This window comes from Mustela lutreola, chromosome 4 (assembly GCF_030435805.1).
Source record: "Mustela lutreola isolate mMusLut2 chromosome 4, mMusLut2.pri, whole genome shotgun sequence".
In the NCBI taxonomy this organism is placed as follows: domain Eukaryota; kingdom Metazoa; phylum Chordata; class Mammalia; order Carnivora; family Mustelidae; genus Mustela; species Mustela lutreola.
Window position 1 is genome coordinate 52,790,267 of NC_081293.1, and position 23,369 is coordinate 52,813,635.

At 52.2% G+C, this 23,369-nt stretch overlaps 1 protein-coding gene across 29 annotated transcripts in view; it reads left to right on the plus strand.

The window, feature by feature from the left end:
* Positions 1 to 8,141: 8,141 nt before the first annotated feature.
* CAMK2G (calcium/calmodulin dependent protein kinase II gamma) overlaps positions 8,142 to 23,369 on the plus strand; it is a 54,684-nt gene continuing 39,456 nt past the window's right edge. For 9 of the 29 annotated variants that reach the window (XM_059169864.1, XM_059169871.1, XM_059169868.1 and 6 more), the window contains exons 1-3: positions 8,144 to 8,344; positions 9,707 to 9,801; positions 20,909 to 20,968. In XM_059169864.1, the coding sequence (XP_059025847.1) occupies positions 8,280 to 8,344; positions 9,707 to 9,801; positions 20,909 to 20,968 (220 nt within the window). In that variant the 5' untranslated portion in view covers positions 8,144 to 8,279. Of the gene's footprint in view, positions 8,345 to 9,138; positions 9,409 to 9,706; positions 9,802 to 20,908; positions 20,969 to 23,369 lie in introns of those variants that run through there. The other 20 variants (XM_059169881.1, XM_059169877.1, XM_059169874.1 and 17 more) reach the window with 12 other exon arrangements.

A 23,369-nucleotide genomic window follows, 5' to 3' on the forward strand; every position in this document is an offset into this window, starting at 1 on the left:
GTGAGGTAGGCCAAGTCTAGGGTGGTGGGAGGAAAATGCAAAAGAAGGAATGGGCACAAAAACATTTAAAGCAGAAAATGTGGGCGCCTGGGTGGCTCAGTGGGTTAAGCCGCTGCCTTCGGCTCAGGTCATGATCTCGGGGTCCTGGGATCGAGTCCCGCATAGGGCTCTCTGCTCACCAGGGAGCCTGCTTCCTCCTCTCTCTCTCTGCCTGCCTCTCTGTCTACTTGTGATCTCTCTGTCAAATAAATAAATAAATAAATCTTTAAAAATAAATAAATAAAGCAGAAAATGTGCTGGTGTTGGTTCCTGACGACACACAGGATGATCATAATAATAACTACCTTTTATTTGGCATCAGGAAGTGAGCCATTAACTTACAAATATTATCAGTAAATTATTCTAACCACCCTCTAGTGGACATTGTGACATCTTTATTTACCAATGAGGATCATGAAGCTTAAGGAGTTCAAGTAACTTGGCCCAGGTCACACAACTAGTGAGTGGCAGAATTCAAACCCAGCTCTGCCCTCTAAGTGACATAAGGGATGAGTCAAAGTTGACTTGGAGATTCTGAACATAGGTCATTGGCAGGAGAGCCATGTCATTGTCAGAGCCAAAGGAACTGGAGGAAAAAACTGGGCAAAGCAAGAGACGCAATTATAATATTAATATTTATTGAGCTCTTGATATGCAAGGCACTGTTTTACTTTTCTCATGTACTAGTCATGTATCCCATAGACCTCTATGAGGTGAGTGCTATTGTTATCCCTATTTTGCAGGTGAGAAAACTGAGGCCCAGAGAAGTCATAAAATGTGCAGACTCCCATAGTTAGTAGGAGGCCAGGATTTGGTTTCATTGTTCTTAACCGCCATATTATACTGCATCTCCATCTGACGAATTTGGATTTGGATCATTTTTAATTTGGGGGGACGGCAGGACATTCAAGTGGGAATATCTGGTAAGTAATCATCTCTAGCCAAGGTCTGGGATCTAAGAGCCTCTCACCTGGTCTGGTCAGAAAGTTGGACATTGGTCCTTCCCAAAGCCCATCTCTGCCCTGCCCAGAGCCAAATACTATTAACATCTGGCTCATCCCCAGATTTATGTTCTTTTCCTGACCACTCAGTTTCCCATACACCTGCCAAGCCCTCAGCATCTCAGCACCTGACTTACACTCTCTTTGCTACCAGCAATGACCCCTCACTTACAACTTCATCTGTCAACATCCTTCCCCCCTTTTCATCGGCTCCAGTTTGTCCAATTGTTTCAACGTGATCTACTTACCCCCCTCATTAAAAGTCCCATAGTACTTTGCTTTTACCCTCTGGGCATTTACTGAGTACCTACTAGATCCTGGGAACTTAAGAGGATACGAGGATGAACATGAACAGACACAGACCCTACCCTTGGGAAGTCTGTAGTCACACAAACGTATATATAAGATTACACTTGGGATAAGTGCTTTGAAGAAGTGGTGATGGAACTTTGGAGGGCTGTCATTCAGGGATCCGATCTGGTCAAGAGACCAGGAAAAGCAACTCTGAGATGTAACACCTGAACAGGCAACTGAGGTTAGGCAAGGGGAGGGCCATGTGATGCAGGTAGCCATTTGTACTCATACTAATCTTCTGTTATATCATTGTTTTATTATCACGCTTATCTTCTTGCCTCCAGTGGGTAAAGCTCCTTCAAGGCAGGGCCTATTTCTGGCCCATCTTTTTATCCCTCTAAGAATTGGGCCTGAAGCTTGCCCAGGGCAGTGAGACTGTTGTCTAAATGGACAGAGGGATATTGACTCTCTGCAGAACCCCTCAGCACAACACCCCCAGAGCCCCAGTAGTGCTAAGGGGTCACCCTAAACCCACCTCCGTACCTTCCTTTGTGGTAAACAAGGAACAGCATCACTTTCAGCTTCGGGCCCATTTTTATGTTCACCCTTGATAAAGGTATCTTCTGGCATTAAGCTGGGGTTTCAGGTGTCCTGCCTTTGTGTGCATGGAGGCAGCCTGTCCTTGTGGACTCCCTGTGACTCACAGTTTGGAAGGAGCACCAGGGGGCTTGTACCAGGACAGTGGGGTTTACTGGGGCCTCCAAGTCCTGTTGGCATATGCCTTCCCTCTTGCCCACTCTGTTCCTGCCACACAGCCCTTCTTTCCACCCCTCAAATATACCGTGACCATTTTCATCCCAGGCCTTTGCTGCAGTTCCTTCCACCAGGAATGCTCTTGTTCCATACCTCCAAGGACTATCTCCTTATCATCATTTAGGTCTCCCTTGTAAGTCCCTTTCAAGGGCAGCCATGCTCGAGTACCTCGTTTAAAGGAATTATCTATTTCTCTCCCACTCTATCCCATCACTTTATTTTATGTTCTCTGTAGAACTTACTCTAAGCTAAAAGGACCACTTTCTAGGTTCATTGCCTGCTGGCAATACAGACCCTATTCCAATGTAAGTTCCATGAGGGCAAGAATTTTGTCAAATTGTTCTCTTGGGTTTCTAAGTGACAGGAAAGAGAGGTGATCAAAAACCTAAAGAAATGAATGACTGAGTAAGTATCTGGATTCAGAACTAGGATTAGATTGGGATAAATCCACCTTGGGTTTAAGATTCCAATCTAGATCCCATTGTTGGTATGAGTACATCTGAACTGAACCACCCCCTTCCAATACAATTTACCACTACCCCCCCCCCACCTCAATACCCATTTCTATTCTCTTCAGTCACATCATGTCCTACAACATGTTAGTTGTTTGCTCTTAGGCAATCTATTCCCCCACCCCACCTTTTTTTTAAGTAATCTCTATGCCCAAGGCGGGGCTCAAACTCACAACCCTGAGATCAAGAGTCAGGTGTTCTACTGACTGAGCCAGCCAGGTGCCCCTAATTGCTTTTCTAAATTCCAGTCTCCTTTTCTGTAAAATAGGGCTGATGGCTCCTATACTCAAGAGTGTGGTGGTGACGGTGAAATGGAAAAGGGTAAGCTAGAGGACTTAGTGCTTCCGCCTTTCTTACCAGCAAGCGCTCCCTAAAGGTTAGCTACAATTGAGGTTTTATTATCCTCACTGCACCTCTCTTTCTCATTCACATTCCTCCCGCTCTCAGCCCCTCCCTTGAGCACCCTGTGAGCCTCAGGTCTGCCCACCAGGGGGCCCCACATGCCACTCTTTCTGCCCTGACTGTTCCCGCTAGAGCAGGCAGCCGGCCCCTTACCCCATTATCTCCCTTCTTTCTCTTATGACAGTTTTGTCACTTCTCTTCAGGTGCCCCCTCTTCATCCTAAATATCTCAGTCTCGTGGCCCCAGTACTCCAATTCATTCTACAAATAATTATTGAGCACCTACTATATGCCAGGCTTTGCTCAACCTGTTAAGGATGCAAGGAGAAAGATCAGGTACCCTCTGTCTTCAAGGAGTGCACAGTCTCTAGGGGGATGGTGGAGAGGAGGAGAGGCAGAGGGAGCCCTGACCTACAGTCCGGGGTGGGAAGGCGGAAATCAGGCTGCCCTTTGGAACCAGCCCTCTAGCTGGAAAATGGAAGAGAGTTTCTCCTGGCTGGTCCCTCAGCACCTCCCTCCCAATACCACAGCTCCTCACAATATCTACTCCCACAACTCACCCGAAATTCTGAACTCATCTCATCCCCAACACCTCAGACCCTGTTCCAAACACTTCAATTCTTCACACCAAAGTTTTCTGCCCACAGCCTGAATGTCCTTAGCCTCTTACCCCAAAAGTTCATCCCCTATGCCCAATCTTTCAGACCTCAGCCCCCCGCTTTAAATTCCTCAGCTCCTCTTTTAAGAAATATGTTAGCTCTTAGATGCAGCAGGGATGGGAAAACACTCCCGCTAAGGACAATGTTTGTTGGGAGTAGTTACTGAGAATGGAGCATATCAACTATTCCGTGCATGGTTGTGATTTCATGTGTTTTCCATAGAGAGAGGAGCATCTCTCACTAGACCCCCCTCGTTTAGGAATCATCTATTTAAATGTTTTCATTTGTCAGGGTGTCTTCCTGGCTCAGTTGGAAGACCATGCAACTCTTCTTCTTCTTTTTTTTTTTTTTTAAGATTTTATTTATTTATTTGACAGACAGAGATCACAAGTAGGCAGAGAGGCAGGCAGAGAAAGAGGAGGAAGCAGGCTCTCTGCTAAGCAGATAGCCCGATGCGGGGCTCGATCCCAGGATCCTGGGATCATGACCTGAACTGAAGGCAGAGGCTTTAATCCACTGAGCCACCCAGGCGCCCCAAGACTATGCAACTCTTGAGCTCAGGGTCATGAATCTGAGCTTTACAACAGGTGTAGCAATTACTTAAATAAATAAAACTTCACAAAGAAATTTAAGTGTTTTCATTTATCTTTCTCACTCGTTTTTTAAAAGATTTTATTTATTTATTTGGGAGAGAGAAAGAGAGAGCATGAGCAGAGGGAGGGGGACGGGCATAAGGAGAGGGAGAAGCAGAGTCCTGGCTGAGCAGAGAACCCAACAAGGGGCTGGATCCCAGAACCCTGAGATCATGACCTGAGCTAAAGGCAGATGCTTAACTGAATGAGCCTCCCAGGCATCTCTTTCTTACTCTTTCTTATCCCCATTATCATATCTTGTCACTAGTTTCAAATACCTTTCTACTAAAACTTTTCTCAGAGTCCTTGGGGAGAGGCTATGACTTCATCACCCCTAATTCTCCAAAACTAGCTATAGAATCTTAGAGTTGGAAGGGACTTCAGAAACCACTGGTCCAGTGATTTTCAAACTTATTTCAGGGACTATTTTTAGCCAAGAATTCTTCTTCAGGAAAATCTTATGCGGAACCCCAATATATAGGTTGAGCGGCTGCTGAGGCAAAACCATATAACCTGTAGGTTTCTTTGGAACATGGATTGAAAACCCCTCACAGGCACAAGACTAAATTGTCTTTAAATGCATTTTACAACATCCCTCAACAAGCAGGTTAACTATTCTTTGTTTCCAGGAGCATCATTCCCCTTGCATTTAAACACCTCACTTTCAATTGCCCTATTTTCCTCAGGTCTGAAGAATAAGTACCTTTACAATCTAAAATCGCATTCCAGGGTGCCTGGGTGGTTCAGTTGGTTGGGCATCTGCCTTCGGCTCAGGTCATGATCCCAGAGTCCTAGGATCGAGTCCCACATCTGGCCCCCTGCTCAGCTGGGAGTCTACTTCTCCCTCAACTTCTCCCCCCTCATAATCTCTCTCTCAAATAAATAAACAAAATCTTTTTTTAAAAACTGCATTCCAAAATTAGGGAGGGAAGCTTCTGGCATTCAGGGAGCAAGTCCCATGGTGTAATTTTTGGACACTTCGTAATTTTTGGAGTCCCACCCAGTGGAGCACCTCTGGTGATTACGGGGGCATCGATTTCTTGTGTAATCCCCTGTTCCCCATGCTGTGGGCACTGAGTGCTGGTGCTACCCAGGGGACTGGCTGTAACCGGAACAGCACAGCTCCAGGACCCCATGAGGTTGCCATAGATACTGATGCGCAGGGAGCTGGTGAACTCATTATTTGTATGTATCTTCCCTCTAATTGCTGTGGGGTATTTGTAGGTTGTGTGGGTGCTATAGCAATGGGGATCAGGAGGGTGTGTACCAGGGTGTGTATTTGTGTGCGTACACACAAAGATGTCTATAGGCTCCATGGCCACTCTGGCCACGTCAGAGTCTGACCAGTTGACAGAAGTAGGGAGAGAGGGAGAAGTGAGGTAGACGTAGAAAGAAAAAAAGGAGAGCTTGATGTGAGTTTTGTTTTCATTGTGAAGTCTAATTTTTCACTTTATTTGGACCTTTTAGAAAATGAGAAATAGTGCCCAGCAAACAGTATGCAGTAGATAAACATTCATTGAAAGGCAGTCAGGTCCACTTACATGGCAGTGTGGGTCCTCCCCAAGGCTTCCCCCCACTATTTTTCTCATCACTCTTCCTTGTACCCACAGACTCTATGCAAAATGCTTATACAGTTACCCTCTAAAACGCAGCGTGGAAGGCTCACCCTCGGTGAGGAAGATACCCCTATCCCAGTGGGCACTTGGGGAGTTGTAGTCCTGATTTTACATTTCTCCTTGGGATAGCCTAAGGGATGGCACTGCAGCTCTAGTTTGTTCTGATCTCCCTCCATCTTCTCACTGCATCTTACGTTAATGAATATAAAGTTTCAGCACAAGGAGGTCTGGAACCAAGTTGTCCTGAGGGCTCGGGAAGGGGACACTGATGATTAATACGCAGCCCCTATTTCTGGAATGCAGACTAGCCATCACTGCTGCCTTTAAGCCAGATGACAGAAACTCAGGACTCACTGTCATCCCGACGCATAATCTCATTGCCTTGACCCGCGCTGGGACTTGGAACTCGGCTCTAACCCCAGTGCTTTGAGATAGGAAGTGGCCTTACTCCCCAGCGTCTCACTTCCTGTTGCCCTGGGGACGGGTGGAGCATGATGTTCTGACTTCTCAGCCCTTTCCTCTGGCCCTCTCTGCCCTCCACCAGGCAATCTGTTAGTTTTTCCTCTCCTATTCCCTTAATCATCCCCACTGGGCAGTCTGGTTTTCCCCAGCTCCCAGGGCTGTTGGGTGAGGAAAGGAGGGGAGACTTCTTTGGGAGCTTTGCTCCACCCACCCCCCCACCCCCCCAGGGAGGCAGCCTGGGAGGCTGGGAGGCCTCTCAGCTGCCTTCTCGGTGAGCCAGCCTGCTGACAATGGAGGCCTGACTCCCAGTGGGCGTCCTGCTGTAATCAAGACTGAGCCGCAGCAGTTGGCCCAACTCCATCGTGCCCAGTTGGGACTGGCCCCTGACTTGGGGGTACAGCTGCCTGGGCAGGGAGGGTTGGGAACCTGCCCAGCTTGTTTCTCCTCCACAGAGACAGTTATGTACCTCAGTCCTACTGTCCTCTGACAATGGCAACAGAGGAAGGGATGGTAACTCCCCCTGCCATGGCCCCAAATAGTCCCTTCATTCCACAAATGTTTACTGAGGGACGGGGGCTACGTATACAATGGGCAATAGAGGAGGCAGAGGCCCTGCCCTGTTGGAGCCTACAATTTAGTGGGAAGGCAAATATTAAACAAATAATAATAGCTACCTCTGTTCTAATTAGGTGCCAGGAGCTATTCAAAGTGCTTTATGTGATTTAGCACATTTAATACTCACAACACTGTGAGGTAGATAATATTATTTTTCTCAGTTTTCAGATAAAGTATTGAAGCACAGAAAGGTTAAGTGACTTGCCCAACATCACACAGCTGGGTCAATGAGTTGCCCAGAAATTCAAGCAGGCAGTCTGACATCAGAATTCACTCTTCAGATAACCACATTCTAGCTCTACTAACTCTCATAACAGTAAATTAAATATATTATTACAAAATGTGATGAGTGCTATAAAATCATGCAGGGTGCCCAACAAGAAAATGGGGATTTTTTTTTTCCCCGCTTTCCTTCCACTTGTTCTTCTAGCCCACAACCGCACAAAACCTTTCTAATCGTTCCCACCTCATCCCTTTGGTTACTGGCCCGAGAGAGAACATTCTCTCATCGCCAAGGTTGGAGTGCAGGAAGGCAGAGCTCCACCTGCATCGTTGGCCCTGGCCTGGTCTCCCTGAACAAACCGTGCCTGAAGGGTTTTATCTAATAATGGCCCTGATGCTTACACAAGTCTAGACTGTCCGCTTCCAGAGGGAAGGCTGTTGAGGGAGCTGGCTCTGCACAGGATGGGGGCGCCTTCCGGGTGTGCAGTCTGACAGCGGACTTTTTGACCTTGGCCCTCTCGCCACATCCTGTGAGCCGGGCTGGGGTCTAAAGACGGCTAGAAAACTCGGTGGTCCAGACCCCTACACACTCCCAACACACACACATAGCATGCACATCCCCAGCCCTTTGCAGGGTCTGCCCTGGGACAAACCCCACAGGTCGTGAGGCTTTCAGCTCCCTTCGGGTGGCCCCGAGCTGGGACCACCCACCTCCCTCTCGCCTCCCCTACGCGCGCGGCCCAGCCCGGGCGGCTCCCGGGGAGGGGCGGAGCCGGCGGCAAGAGGCCCCTCCCCGGGGGCGGTCCGGGGGCCGGGCGGGGGGCCGGCGGGGCTGGGGGCGGGGCAGGCGGGCGGGCGCGGGGGTGTCCCTCCCTCCCTCGCTCTCCCCGGTAAAGTCTCGCGGTGCTGACGGGCTCAGCCCCGTCTCCTCCTCTTGCTCCCTCGGCCGGGCGGCGGTGACTGTGCACCGACGTCGGCGCGGGCTACACCGCCGCGTCCGCCCGCCCGCCAGCATGGCCACCACAGCCACCTGCACCCGCTTCACCGACGACTATCAGCTCTTCGAGGAGCTCGGCAAGTACGGCCCGCCCGCCGCCAGCCGCGGCCCCCCACCCTGTCCCTGCCGCCCGGGCGCTATGCGGCTCCTCGCCCCGCCCCCCGGCCCTGCACCGGCCGCTGCAGCGCCCCCTCGGCCCGCCCCACCCCCAGCCTTTCCCGCCCGCCGCCTCCCGGGCCCCCTCGCCCCAAGCTCCCTGCCCCGCAGCCCCCTCCGCGACCTGCAGCAGCTGCCCGGCTGCTGCACACCGCGCTGCCGCGGGGACTGCAGCCCCCGGACCGCTCCTGGGCGTCCTCCAGCCCCGCCCCTTCCTCACCCTTCAGGCGCCCCCGATTCTGACCCCACCTGCTCGCCGCGCCCCCTCCTCACCCTGCTCGGGAGCTCACTCAGCACCCTGTCCCATGTCCCATGCGCCTGGCACTCTAGACCTTCCCCGGCCCTGCAGCTCCAACCCCGCTGCGGTGCCCGAGTGCGGGGGGATGTTGGATGTCCGGCCCCGCCCCCCGCTAGTGATGCTTCCAGGATCCCAGCCTCGCTGCTGGGCAGTGCTGCAGCACCCCCTTGTCCCCTCCCCCTATCCCTGCAGTGGTCCCGGGAGCCGCGCGCCGCAGCCGCAGCATCCCCCTCCCCTCTGCACTGAGCTGGCCGCCGCAGCAGCCCCGGCCCCCCCCACCCCCACCCGCGGCGCCGAGCCCGGCCACTGCAGCCCCCGCCCTGCCCGCCCCCCTAGACGTTTCCAGAGCTAGAGAGTGCGAGCTCCCATTTGGGGGGAAAGTAGTGGGGAAAATCATGGGGTAGGGGAGCTATTGATGTCTGAGACCCACAACTGGATCCTCTGTTTAGCTGCTGTCAGTTGAGCCAGGGATGCAGTGGGATGAAGCCAGTCCTGGGGGGTGGGGGGTTTGAGCCTCACTTTCCTCACCTACCCCCGTGACTGAGGGAGATTTCCCTCTTGGAATTATACCCTCTTCCTAATCTCTCCTTCCCCTACCCTCAACTGTTCCTGCTGAGAGAAGAGCAGGGTCTCTGTCCCTTCTCCTGGTTCTCTTGGCTGGGACTGCAGGGCTGTCCCTGAGATGCAGCAGGTGTGTGTTTTAAACATTGCCCACCGGCTCCTGATGTACAGTCTGAGGTTGGGGCTGTTGCTTTGTCCAGCAACTAGACATGGGGGTGGGATGGGGTGGTCCTCCACCCACATCCGTTCAGTGTCGTGCAGTGGCCACATCCTTCTGCCTCACATTAGAGGGTGATGGTCACAATGCTGGTGTGTATGATTTTGACTAAGGGGCTAGTGATGGGAGCATCGCTGTTCTCAGACCCGAAGTGTGTCTGTGTCACTCTGCTCTGCTCCGTGTCCCAGTTCTTTCCCCCTTCTCCCTCCAGGGGTGCTTTCTCTGTGGTCCGCAGGTGTGTGAAGAAAACCTCCACGCAAGAGTATGCAGCAAAAATCATCAATACCAAGAAGTTGTCTGCCCGGGGTGAGTGTTCCCCCATCTTGGTCTCTGTAGGCTGCTTCCAAGGGCTGTAGCTCTGAAGATGCTCCAGGAATTGGGAGTTGTGTATTTTAGCACCTGCAGAAGAAGTGGAATTTCCGGGTTGGTTGACTTGGAAACCAGACACAGAGTGACATGGGGAACCAGAAGTGCTCAGGTAGAAATGAATGAGAAAGATGTAAGACATGTAGGTAGTGACAGGGAGGAATGGTACCTGAAGGCTCCAGGGAGTTTGGTTTTTAAGGGAGGTGGAGATATGGGGAATAGTGGTAGCATGGAATGGAGAGCTCTTAATTTGGAGTTTCTGTGTTGCAGGCAGTGGGCAGCCCCTCCAGGCCTGTCCTTGTCCCCGTGCCCCAGGGGTGACTTAGGATGGAAATGCAGTAAGTGAACAGCTCTGACAAATCCAGCCTCCCCCTGCCCACCAGGCGGCAGAACAGACTCCCAAGGGAAGGCAATCTGTAAACATCAGGGGAGGCTGCTACTGGCGAGGGCTTCTCAGGAACAAATCCTGCCAGATGAACTTGATTGCTTTTTTGATCAAATTACAAAGTTGGTGGTGCAACAACAGATGCAGCCTGTCCTGGGTGGAGGGTGATGCTTCATGGTCTGGAAATCTCAGTGGCCTGGCCAGGGTGGGTGCAGCATTGCCTCCAGGTCCAAGGATTGTGAAGGCCCAGGCGTTGGAGCTGATTTGGGAGATCCTCCCAAGTACCTGAGGCCAGGAGGGTGAGGCCCTGTCTTTCACACCTCGAACCTACACTCCTTGAACCTTCTATTGGGTGCTTGCCAGACTCACCTCATCTGATAGGTATAGACCCAGCAGTGTGTGTGTGAACAGGTCTGGGGAGTACAGAGGTATGTGGACGGGTTGTCATTGAGGGCCGCGGGGTGCAGCAGGGGACAAAGGTTTTTAGACCCAGAGAAAGGAGTTAGTATGGGGCAACAGGATGCCATACATATATTAGGAGCCGGGACCGATGCCCTGGGGAAGGTGAGGGCTGTGGCTTATAGTGACCCAGGCGACTCCAGGGTAAGAGATGTAGTTGACGTCCCTAAGCATCAGAGAAGCTATTAAATTCCTTGGAGATCACAGTGGGCTCCTGTCATGTGTCCAGTTGTTCTGGGACCTGTTTAGCAAGGCTGCGTCTGCCTCCTGCCTGAGAGGGCTTCTCTTCGTTCCCCACCAACAGGGCTCATCTTGCTGTCCCCCTCCCAGCCTCCATCTCTTGCTGTTCCTCTACACCCGCTATAAAGTTGACTTATTTGTTTGTTTGCTTTCTCTCTGGGTACCTTGAGTCGGAGGCGACGGTTGCCATAGAGATGTGTGGGCAGTCAGATGCCCTCCTCTCCTGGGGTAGGGGGATGACACAGTGGGCTGGGCTCCTTGGCAAACATCCTGTGGCCAAGGGTGTAGGGCGCAGGCGGGGACGGCAGCTCAGGAGTGGACGCCTGTGCCCACACAGCCGAGCCCTGGTGCAGCAGAAGTGGGGCTGGTGTCTGGTGTCTCCAGTTAATGACACAGTGCTTCGTGTTCCTCATTTCACCAATGTCCCCTGACCCAGGGGTGAGGGAGGGAGAAACACCGGGAGCCGCACTCTGGATTGTGAGGCTCACTGTCGTGGGGACTTTGTGGAGCTGCCTGCCCTCGGCTCTCGTTCTGTCTTCCTTCCCTACCCACCTGAACTTCCCTGACCTGGGTCATCATGTCCTATTCCCTTCCCCACCTCCTTTCAACCTTGTCTTGTCTTTTCCAACTGACAGCTTTCTTTCCCTGCCCAAACTGGATGAGGTTTGATTTCTCTTTGATTTTTTTTTTTTTTTTTTGGTCCCTTAAGGATTCTTGTGTAAGATCATATGCTTCAGACATCAACTCCCCCTCTCTCAAGATGCTTATGCCAAAACTGGGGCTCTGTCGTGTGGCTTGCGTACCAGGTTAACCTAGGGACAGAGGCCTGGTCCTGGCTGACGGGGACAGATGCCGACAAGACGGGTCAGGAATCTGTCAGTGCCAATACTGTTTGGAGGTGGGAGAGTGGGAGGGTGTTGTCTTGGAGATGGAGGGACCAAGCTGGGGGCTGTGCCGTAGGTGTGGGCCCAGGGGATGTGAGCTCCTGGAGAGTTGGGCCAGGGTGCCCACTAGGCTGCCCACGGGGTTAGGGAGTGAGGGCCCATGGCTTCCCTGCAGCCTCTCAGTTTACGCTGTATATTTTATAAAGGTGCAGCAGCTGGGGCTGGGTTTCACTCTTCGTTGTCTGTCTGTCTAGGGCTCCGCAGGTGTTGGATTTCTGTGTCTGGGAATGTGGTGGTCCTGCCAGTCCTCCTTGGGGGTCTGAAGGGGTTCGCTCTGTTTGCTGAGTCTTTCTGCCTTTTTTTCTTTCTTGTTTGTGATTTTCTGTGCTGCGAATACGAAGGGAAAGAAAAGGGTACCAAGCTGCTTCTCCTTGGCATCCTCGGCAAAGTGCTGAGGAGGCATGGGGGGACATCACCAGGTCTTACCGGGGAGTTTGGATCTGGGTGGGAATCCTTCTTTGGCTCCATTGTTTCTTGTCGATGTGGCCTCAGAGGTCCACGTTCGTAGCTGTGTTACAAGGTAGGGAGTTCGTGTGGCTGGGCATCGAGCACCATTTCTGTCTGCAGGCCTGTCTATGTAAAGTCACTGAAAGTCAAATAACGTCACTCCCTCTGCTTGGAACAGTGATAGGTGTGGAGCTGGGCCTCTTAAGGGAGCCCGCGGTTCCAAGCTTAGCTCTCCACTAGGCTGAAGGAGGCATTTAAAATAGGCTTGGATGCAGGAGCTAGTGGGCCAGGTGATGGCAATGATAAGTCGTTATTTTAAGATTTAAGAGCATCCCCCCAAGGAGCCTGAGCCCTTATGTCTTTTTTTATTTTTAAATCTTCAGATTCCCTTCTTATCTTTATTCATATGCATATAGATTTTCACCTCGTGGAGCATAACATTTTATATCCTGCTCTCTTGCTTATATCCAAAGCGTTTCCCCATATTGCTATAGTTGAAGGGCAAATGGTCCTTTCTCCTTCCATAGCTTAGGGTTTATCTTTGGAACAGTTAGCATCATAAGGAACCTCTGTATTTGGACCATTTATCTGGAGTCCAGTTGCTGTTACTACTGTGGATACTTGGCCTTACTAAGAGGTGCTATCAGAAACAGTATTTTGAAATCTGTTCTAGCACTTGCTGTGTTTATTTATTTAATCTGTATACGCCATGTGAAGAAGTTTCTGTAGAGGCTAAATGTAAGCAAAAGCTTTCCTCTTCCTGAGGACCGGGGAGGTAAAGGGTTGGGACCGTATCTGTTTCTTTACCTTGGTGTGGGCAGTACCCAGCCAAGTACCCGACACATACCTAGCCTATACATGTGGAATGGATGGATTCAGAACACTATGTAACTAGTCATGGTTACTTCTTGGCTTTGGCTCTCATGAAACTCAGAGCCTAGTTTTAGGAACGCTTATACCCTGGTGCTGGCTTGGGTTCCTCCCTTTCTGATTCGTGGAACCTGGCATAGGTGTGACATGGCTGTTGGATAGGACACATGAGGTTAAAGACCTGTGCTTGGGGCATATATGGTGGGTGGGAGACGTAGGAACACAGTGTAGCTTGTGATTCTTTCCTCCCTGTCAGTAATGACCTTATAGGGCAATGTTGGGACTTCCTCTCAGCAGCGATTTTCAATTTTAGTGTGCATAAGGATCACCTGAGTACTGGTTAAAAAATACAGATTCCTGGGTTCTATCCACAGGGGCCTGGGGTTGGACCCTAGAATCTACACTTTCAACAAGGGCCCTAGTGAATTTCATACACGGGGTCCCCCAGCCACGCTTTAGGAAATGCCATCTGAAATCAGCAAACACACCACCAGTCGCTCTTGTCATGTTCTCTGAGATTTCCCAGACAAACCTTGGCCCAGCCTTCTCCAGGTGGCATCTCTGCCAGTATGTGGCCATCTGTGCCCATTGGTTTTTCTGAGATTAGGGGCCTTCTTCTGAGCCCCCAGACTGGGGTGTCAGCCTATATCCAAGGCTGTAGCAGGCTGAGTGGCTAAGGTTGTGGCATGTTGGCCACCAGAAGGGCAAAGGCTGTCCCTTTCTGGGTCCAGCTGGCCCTAGGGACTGAAATCAGATCCCCCTGGGTGGTGCCAGCTGTAAGTCCCCACCCCCTTAGTGCTGGCCTGAGTAGCCCCCATGACATTTGTGTCCCCTGTGGTATCTCCAAGTGAGACTTTCCTGTTAAGGATCTGGGTGAAGCGAGGGGAGGCTGGGAGGGGAGGGTGAAGCAGCAGTGCAGGGCTGGGGTGGCAGGGTTGGGGGGGGGTGAAGAGCAATCTGTGCAGTGCTGGAACGCTGGGACTCTGCTACTTGAGGAAGCATTTAAGGAGGCTGTATGCAAAACTGTGCTTTCCTCCTGAGGATAACAGGCCAGTCAGTTTCTGTTGACAGAGAAATGGGCATCCTGTATATAAATGACTGAGCTTCCACTGACTTATCCCTAAGAGGATGAGAAAGCAGCCTGAAGGCCCCTTCTCTGTGCCAAAGGCTTCTTCTGGGTTGGTCTTGTCATTCAGTCACGCTGTGAGCGATGTGACTTAGTTCGTACAACACTGGCCTGTCACCCTGCCATTCCACCCACCTTCCCAGAGCGACTTTGGGTACTGGCCTCATGGAGTGGGGATGGCAGTTGGAAGGTGGCCCCATCCTCGCTCTCTCCTGGCTGCTTGCCCTGGTCTCTTGTCAGAAGCTGTGCTCTAAGCTTCGAGGCTCTGCTGAAACCCTAGAGGTGAGTGGCTGACCCCATTCTCTGCTGAGGCTGGAGACAGGGAAGGGGAGGAGTGGGTAGGACAGACTCCTGCCCCCAGTTCTGTGCTTGCTCTCTGGACAGCCTTGGCAGGCCAACAGGGCCCTGATCCCATGGGTGCAAAAAGGGTGATGACAGGAAGAGATGGGCACTTTGCACCTCTTGAGTGCCTCTCGGCAGAGGCCTTTTGTCATCTGCCCATGGCCAGAAGGATCTGCCTCAGGGCCAGTGGGGAAACCAAGGCACAAACGATTGGTCTGTTAACTTTGAGCTATAGGTATGCCTGTGATTTTGCCAGTGCTCAGACCCCGGCATCCTCCAGCAGTATGGTCTTCACCTACCCCGTGGCTCCTCCCTTGAAAACACAGATTCTGGGCATTTTGTTCCTGTGATACATGCTGCTCTCTCATCCCCACACCTCCAGCTAGGCCCAGAGTGCTAAAGCCTGGTGGAACAAATCCATCTCTTTTGCTGGCTGAGGCCCTGCTCTCATCTGTACCCACATCTCTGGGTGTAGACCCCTCTGTGGTGGGGATATTTGCAGCCCCCCCCATCTCTACTTCCTGGGTCCTATCAGCAACAGCAGCAGCAGCTTCCCATCTGCTCCCCTCTTTTCTCCTCCCTCTTTCCCCTCCCCCTCGCTTGCTGCTGCCCTGGGAGGAGCTATTTTTAGGGGCTGCTTCCTGGGATGTTTTACTTGGGGCTGGTTACCATGAAGGAAATGTCACCAAAACAGTGGGCAAAGGCTGCAGGCACCCAGATCCCTGCCGTGGGCATGGAGAACCAAGCTGCTGACCCTGTTCTGGCCCAGAGAGAATCCAGAGTGTCCAGAGGCAGAACTTTGCCTTCTTGGAGCTTGCAAGTGACCCCACAGGGATTTTCTCCATCCAGGCTGGTTTGGGAGACTTTCACTGTGGGGCACTTCTTAGCTGCCTCTCTCCTCTCCCTTCTTAGTTAAAGCTTCTCTTAAGAGACAGAGGCCACGGGGCGCCTGGGTGGCTCAGTGGGTTGAGCCACTGCCTTCAGCTCAGGTCATGATCAGGGTCCTGGGATCGAGCCCCGCATCGGGCTCCTTGCTCAGCGGGGAGCCTGCTTCTCTCTCTGCCTCTGCCTGCCTCTCTGCCGGCTTGTGATTTCTGTCTCTCTCTCTCTGTCAAATAAATAAATAAAGCCTTAAAAAAAAAAAAAAAAAAAAAAGACAGAGGCCACAGTGGGGCTTGGGTCTCTGTGTCACCTGGTGAAAGTTGCTTGAATGAGGACTGAGGAGAAAGGGAGGGTGCCAGCTTCAGAGACAGAGCCTTAGGGGTTCATGCGAGCTTGTTTTGGGCCCTGTCCCACTGTCCTCACAGCACGCGGCTGGTCCCGGGTGTGTGAGTGTGAAAGAATTCCAAGCCGTGACCCTGGCGCGGACATGGTGGGTGGACTTTGCTCTTAATTGGAGACTCTTTGCACCTTTGGAGTGAGACTCAAAGAGGAAGGGATGTGGCATCGCAGCATCAAGATGAGGTCAGTGGGATGGTGGCCTGGGATTCCCACTGGTCCGTGCCCAAGGCCAGGGGCTGTTTATAAGCAGCTGGAAATGTACACTACAACACCAAATCCCTATGGTGCCCTCGTTCCTTCTCCTGAGAGTGAGGCCCCGGGGGCCAGACGGAGGCCTCTGCCACTTGGGAAGGAGGAGGAGGGCACTCCGGAGGGCAGCAAGACGAGACGCTACTTGTGGGGCATCTGAAATTGGGCCGTAGGAAGCTGTAGGAATCTTCTCATCATTGATCGGGATCACAGGCACAGACCCTTGAAATACTCTTTGAAAAGTCAAGGTGTCGTTGGGATTGGAACTTGGGGAGGGTCCTCATAGCTGGCATAGGGCTGTGTGTTCTTTCCCATCACAGAGGGTGCTGTGTTTGGGTGGCAGGAGGCTCTTAGGTGAAGCTAGTGCTGACATTTATGGTTTCAGAGAAATGTCACTAAAGCAGTCATGTCCCTGCAGGGCCATGGAGATCAATAGCCAGCCTTCCCTGGCCCCCTCTCCTGTTGGGGGAAAGGCAAATACATCTGGAGTAGGCTTCTGGTTTGGATTTAGGTGAGAGGTGGTTCTAGAACCCTGCCTCCCCTTTGCCACATGCCATCTCCTCACTGCTTCCTCTTCTGCCTCCCTTGGTACCAACTACCTGGTCACTCCTTGCCGCTCTTCCTGTGATGGGTACTTGGCTTGGACCAAGGCTCAAAGTGCTGGGGCCAAAGGCAAGAGAGGCAAGGCCTCCTGGGATGCTTGTTTCTTGGGCCGGGCTCTACGCTGGGTGGGTTGTTGGGGAAGGCCTGAGCAGGTCCCTGATAACGGCCACTTCTGCTTTCTGCTCCTGTTGCTACCTCTGCTATTGAGGGGGAAAACCTTGCAGAGAGATGTGGTTGGAGCTGGGCTGAAGGTCGGCAGGGGTGGGTCTCTCCATGGCAGTAGCACATAGGCGGGCAGGAAGTGGCCCTGTGCAAAAGCGGGAAGTGGCTCTTGTCAAACAGGAAAGGGGGGCTGGGCCACGTGAGGGGGCGGGGAATAGCCCAGCTGAAAGGTGGGTGGGAAGAGGATCAGCCGTGGAAGGCCTAGGAAGAGCGAGCTCTGGGGTCTGTGGAAAAAGGGGTGTCTTGAGAGAGAAGGCCATCTTTGGGACAAAAGCACCAGCTCATGTGTTATCCCCTCAGGATACCCAGACAAACCCTAGCGAGACCACTGTGGACCGACTCAGTTCAGTGGCTTCACCCTTTTTGGGGCTGTGATGCTGTGCTTTAGCTGGAACAGCCCTTGCCATTGGGAAAGATACTCTACAAACCATATTTGTTCCTGAAATACCACTCTGCTGCTGGGGTGGAGCCCTCTGCTTTTTTTCCCAGACGGCCCAGTCCTGGAGGGAACTCCAGGACAGGAGGTATGCGGGGGGAAAGGGGCTGGAGAAGACAGCAGGGAGCCTGGGGCACAGTATAAGGACGCAAGGAGAGGATGGTAGGCAGAAACCACATGGCTCGTTGACCAGAGCTTCTGGAAGACAGGATGCCACAGCCACCAGGCGTGAGGCTGAGGAAGAGGAGGGATCCTGCAGGCAGTGGCACTTCTAAGCTGTCCTCTCTCGAGAAGCCCCCGTTGCTAACCTTTCCCCAAGGTGGGCCCCAACCAAAACAGGCAGGAATATCTCCCCACTCGGGATGGCTGCAGCGAGCCAAGGCAGAAGGCTCTGCTCGTGTGCTGGGGACTCTGGCCGCCCAGGCTGCGGGAGGCTCGGTCCGACTCACTGTGTGTCTCTGGCAATAGCCAGGGCTCAGATTTTCCCTGGGTGCCAGGCACTGCACTGAGCATTTACCCAATTACCGCATTTAATCTGCAGAGAACACCGCCTCCGTTTTCAAAGCGAGGAAACTCTTTCCCAAGATACGTGGCTCCTTTTGTCACCTCCTTCAGGTCCCAATCAAACGTCATTCCTTGCTGAAGCTTTCCATGACCGTCCTATTTAAACATGTGTCATGCCTCTTCCTTGCTTTATTTTCCCACATTGCACTTGCCACATTTCATGTCCCATCCCCTTCTTCTCATCTGTCCCTCCCCCAACCCAGCCCTGCTGGAATATCACCTCCATGAAGGCAGGGATTTTTGTCTTGTTTTGTTCAGTGCTGTAGCCATAGCATTTAGAACAGTGTTTTTTGGAAGAATGAAGGAGGGTCAGATGGCTTTAATAACTCACCTGTCATAGACATGCTCAGACTCACCCTGGGGCTGTCTGACTCCAAAACTGTGTGTTCATGGATGGAGTACATGCTAAGGACTGGCGCCAAGACCAGGAGCAGCCTGGGATTCAGAGAAGACATGGGGACTAGGCTCCTTGGAGACAGGGTTGAAATAAGTGGCTGACAAGGACCCTCTGGGCACTGGGCAGCTCCTTCGAGGAGCTCGAAGTATGAGCCTGTGTCTCTCCTCTCCTGGCTCTGAGTCACTGGTGAAGCAGGAGCACCCTTATTTTTAGTGCTGTTGCTCTTATGGGCCTGCAACCATTAGCCAGTAAGAGACTTAAGGGAGGAGATAAACATTAATCTTCCAGGCCTTCCCCTCAGCAGCCACCTCCGCATTGCAAGATACTGTTCTCCTGCGACTGCCTGGGCAGCTAAGCCCAAGAGTTTTGGGTCAGAGGGCGGCGAGGTGAGTGGTCAGAGGGTGGAAGCTTTGGGGCTCCCTAGCTTGGTACTTCCATCCCAGGTCCAAGAGCTGGGAGGAAGGTGGGTAACCTTGACATCTTCCCAGCCAGAGCTGGAAGAAGCAAAACCTCTGCCACTGGGCAGGGTTAGCCCTACTTCTTCAACCCCAGGGTCTGAAGATCCCCAGGAACGATGGATCCCAGGTGGTATGGGAATGTGGGGTCTACCTGTGGTTCTCTGGCTGCATCCTGGTTATGGTAATGCCAAACCTGAGGATGGAAAGGAGGGCCTGACCCAGATCTTTGGGCAGCTGGGACGGATTAGCTGGGCAGCAGGAACTAATCTCTGCCTGTCCCCACCTCCTTCTTCCACAAAGCAGAGCCATTGCTAGAGGGAAAGTTTAGGACAAAACTGGGGGTGTCTGGTGAAACAACAAGTATGAATTCCTTTTGGTCTGTAATCCCTGCATTATCTCAGACTACATTATTTTGCCAGGCCATTCCCCGCTGTAGGGCCTCAAGCGAGTTATTTAACTTCTGTGGGCTTCAGTTTTCTTATGTGTGAAATGATGACCGTCAGGGTGCCTACCTGGTAGGACAGTTGTGGGGGTCATGGGGAGCTCTGCAGAGGCTCTTTGCTGTTGAGCTGGAGGTAGGGTGGAAAGAACCCCTACCATGGGAGGCCGGAAGTGCCTGGCAGGTATGGATATGAAGGCACTTGCCTAGACCTGGAGAAATGCCTCCCAAAACCCAGAGTCATTACCAGTTGCTCTCACTCTGTCCTGTCATCCTAGCACAATGATGGAGAAAGGGCTCCAGGCTCAGACTGCCTGCATCCACTGCCTGGGACCTTGGATGGGTTATTTCAACTTGTTAAGCCTCAGTTTCCTCATTTGCCATGTAATGGAGTTCATTGGGTCCTTTACTTCACAGGGTCTCGGTGAGGATGATCAAGTAAGATCACCCATGCTTCTGCCTGGCATGTAGTGAATCCTCAGTAAACAACGCTTGTTAGTACGATTGGTGTTATGGATAGTCCAATACAAAGCCCCTGTTGTGGCAAGACCTCTAGGAAGCAGCACTCCGAAAGGTCCCACCCTTTGAAGAGTTTGTGACCAAAAGATACTGGACATACTGTATGATGTGACAATTCGAAGACATGTGGTGGAGGATGGGGGGATGCTCGAGAGCGAGGAGAGGTCACACCTGCCGGCCAGAACAGGGAAGACTTTGTGAAGGAGGGGAGTGTTGGGCAGGATTCCAGCAGGTGGAAGGGGAAGGGCTGCTAGGCCGCGCTGCTTTCAGTAGTGGTGTCTTCTCTTCCTGCTTCCTGGAGCTCTGCCTTCCTGTGGAAGGAATTGACCAAGGCAGCTTGTTTGCACCAGGGGACTCCTCGATTCTGGTCCTTTCACCCGAACAGAGTAACCCCCGTGCCTGAGTGCCAAGAGGCGAGCACTCACAGCAGGCTGTGGCCAGCAGGATCCTGGGGAGAAGCAGGATGACCGTAAAGTGGGCATCATAATAGCACCAGCCTCGTAGAGTGATTACGAGAATAAATTAAAAGATGTTTTTCCCTGGTATAGAAGTAAGCTCTCGAGAAATGTTAGCTCTGCTTATCATTTTGTCAAATCATTAGCATCCTCATCATTATCTTGGTTGTCAGCCTCATTATGTTTCAGGGATACTCTGAAGACCAAGTCAGAGGATATTTGCACAATTCTTAGCACAGTGCCTGCTCATGTAGTTGGGTGCTCAGTAAAATTTAGTTATTAGTAGCACCTCTATCAAGAAAGAGATTCTGGACGCCCTGGCCCAGTGAAATCCCTGCTGTAGTGAAAAGGGTACCGGAGTTATAGTGGAAGACCTGGATTCAAGTTCTGACTCTGCCTCTCACTAACTTGAGGGACTTTCCTAGGGCATATCCTCATTTGAAAAAAGTCATAATACCTGTCTCTGGGATTGCCATGACTTGCTCCATTAATTTGGCAAATTAGTGAAAAGTGCATAGTTGGTGCCTAATAACTGAAGGACTATGAATAACCAGGTGGCCACAAATAGAACAGATGGCTGATGGGTTTTGTCTTCTCTCTTCTGCTTTTAGATCACCAGAAACTAGAACGTGAGGCCCGGATATGCCGACTTTTGAAACATCCAAACATTGGTAAGCACTTTCGCTTGGGGTATTTCTTGGGCATCTGGTAGAAGGTAGGGAGAACAGAGATCCACTGCTTTGGTGTCTGAAACCAGTTCTGACCCTGGACCTTTGCCTGGTATAACTTTTTTTGTCCAAGTGGGATAGCAGTTGTGTCTTGCTCAGAATTCTGGAGCCTTCTGCTCTAGACACCTGAGGGTCTCCATCCCGCCAGTGCCATTCAGGATGGGAGGTGCTGCAATAGGTTTCAGACTCCCTTTCTTCCCCTTCTCCTTCTGTCTTTGGGCTGAGGTCCAGGGTCCACAGCGTGTGAGGCTCCGGGCTAGTAGCCTGCCAGCATTTCTCACCAGGGGCCTTCCACAGCCATCATAAAAGGGTCCGGATTTTGTTTCTGGACTTGAAAGAGTTTTGTTCCTGTTACGGTGTCGTGCACACTCTGGGGGTTTCCATGGTGCTCCCGTTTGTATTCCCCCAGAGCCAGGAAAGCAAGGCTGCCCACCCGCCTGGCTTCTCTGGAGAAGGGATGGCAGGAGCCAATCTCATGGGGAAGGAGGAAAAATTAAGAGGATTTCTCCCTGCTCCCACCCTGACTTGGGGGACAAGAGCACATTGTTGGTTGTTCTAAAGCCTGAGGAGGCTTGCCTGCCACAACCCACTCCGGCTCAGTTTTACATTGTTCAGCTGAAATAGTCTTTGCCAAAAGCGTTGGCCCTGATTTGGTGCTTCTTGCAGTGGGGACAGAAACCGGGCTGGCTGCAGTGTCTGAGCAGAAACCCCAGTCTTGACTTGAGGCAGGGCAGGGAGCATCTCCTAGGTTTCTCCCTGAAAGCCCTGAGTCATCACAAAGAACAACACGTGTTCCTTGCTCCTCAGGCATGGCCTAAATATCGGGGCTCCCACAGTGCCCCGGAGGCCGCCTGCTTTGCTCTGCTGGAGCCCAGGGCTGGGAGGTGACTTGCTGAAGCTCCATGCTTCCTCCGGAGCTGCCTAGCCTCTGGTCTCCCAGACCTCAGGCTGGGAAGCTTAACATGAGCTCTTACGTGGGAGAGCTGAGGTCGTACTCCAGCCCAAGGGGAGAGGAGCAGCTCTGAAGTACCAGAATGCCAACCATGCAGGGCTTTACAGATCGCAGGTAGCAGCTTGGATTACACCCAAAGCAGACTGGCATAGCCAGGGCTCAGCTCTGCTGGTGCGGTGTGTCCCACTGAGCCAACACCACTCAGCCGATGGGCCCTGGGCTGAGAACTACTGGAGCTCCCTGGGTGAGCTCCGAAGTCAGACGCACACCTGCAAATAGCACGATGGGGACCAACATGTCACCTTCGGTAGGAGAGAGACAATGAGAGGAATGCCTAGAGCAGCAGTCGCAAATTTGGGTGTGTTTTGTTTGGCCGGCTCAGCGGTCTAAAAATATTTTATTATTTGCCAGTATTTAAAAATGAGATTTCGCATTTTGGGGAGAAAAAATTCTGTTTCCCAGTCTTGCGAATCAGACATCAGGGCTCTGCTGAGCCTGCCTCTCTGTGCCGCCATAATCGGCTCAGGCTGGGCAGCGGCTGTCCCCGTAGTCTGCCGGGCAACCGTCCTTCGCTAACTCCCCGTTACCTCACGTTTGCACTGCCTACCTGGAGGCTTTTGAGCTTGTGACCTCTAACCTGGAAGTTTCAGAACAGGAAGAAGGAACATATGGGTGACTAGAGGCATCCCTAGAAGGAATGGGGTAAGGTGAAGACGGTGGAGAAAGGACCGGGAAGGACAAAAATGGGATTCCAGGTGAAAACAGTCGTACCCTTCTTACTATGCCTTTCTAGAAATTAAATACGTACTTTTGACCTTTTAGACCTCACTTGGTTTGGTAACTCTTTCCTTTGTATCACCTGCCCCTGGCTGGACCCAGGGACCTAGCCGTTGGGGAACTGTCGACCCCAGCCATCTGCCCTGTTAGGGAGCCCGAGAGATCCAAGCCAGGCCAGGCACACTCCCTTCATCAGCATCTGATTGCCTAGAGCTGTGCTTCATTTCACAGCTGCTCCCAGATCCTGAGGGATGGCGGTCTGAGGCCTTATTCTGGGGTCAAGAGCAGTGAGAGCGAAGGGGGAGTCAGGACTGTGTCCTGGGAGAGCTGGCCGGCCAGGCTCTATGGCTTCCGGTGGGAACCGGGGCTCCTGGAGATGTGGTGGGGCACTGGATCCGGGAGGCTGAGGTTGCTATGGCTCCCGATCTGGCTTGTGGCAGAGAGGAGGCCGTTCTGTGCCCTAATTCACTATTCTTCCACTCTCTTCGCTGCCCTGTCCCTCAGAGCTGTGGCCCTTTTGTCGCCAGCCTCTTTAACTCCATCCTGCAGGGATACAAGTGGACCATCCCACAAGGGGCGCAGAGTTGAGGAAGCTCAGAAAGAGAGCACACGATC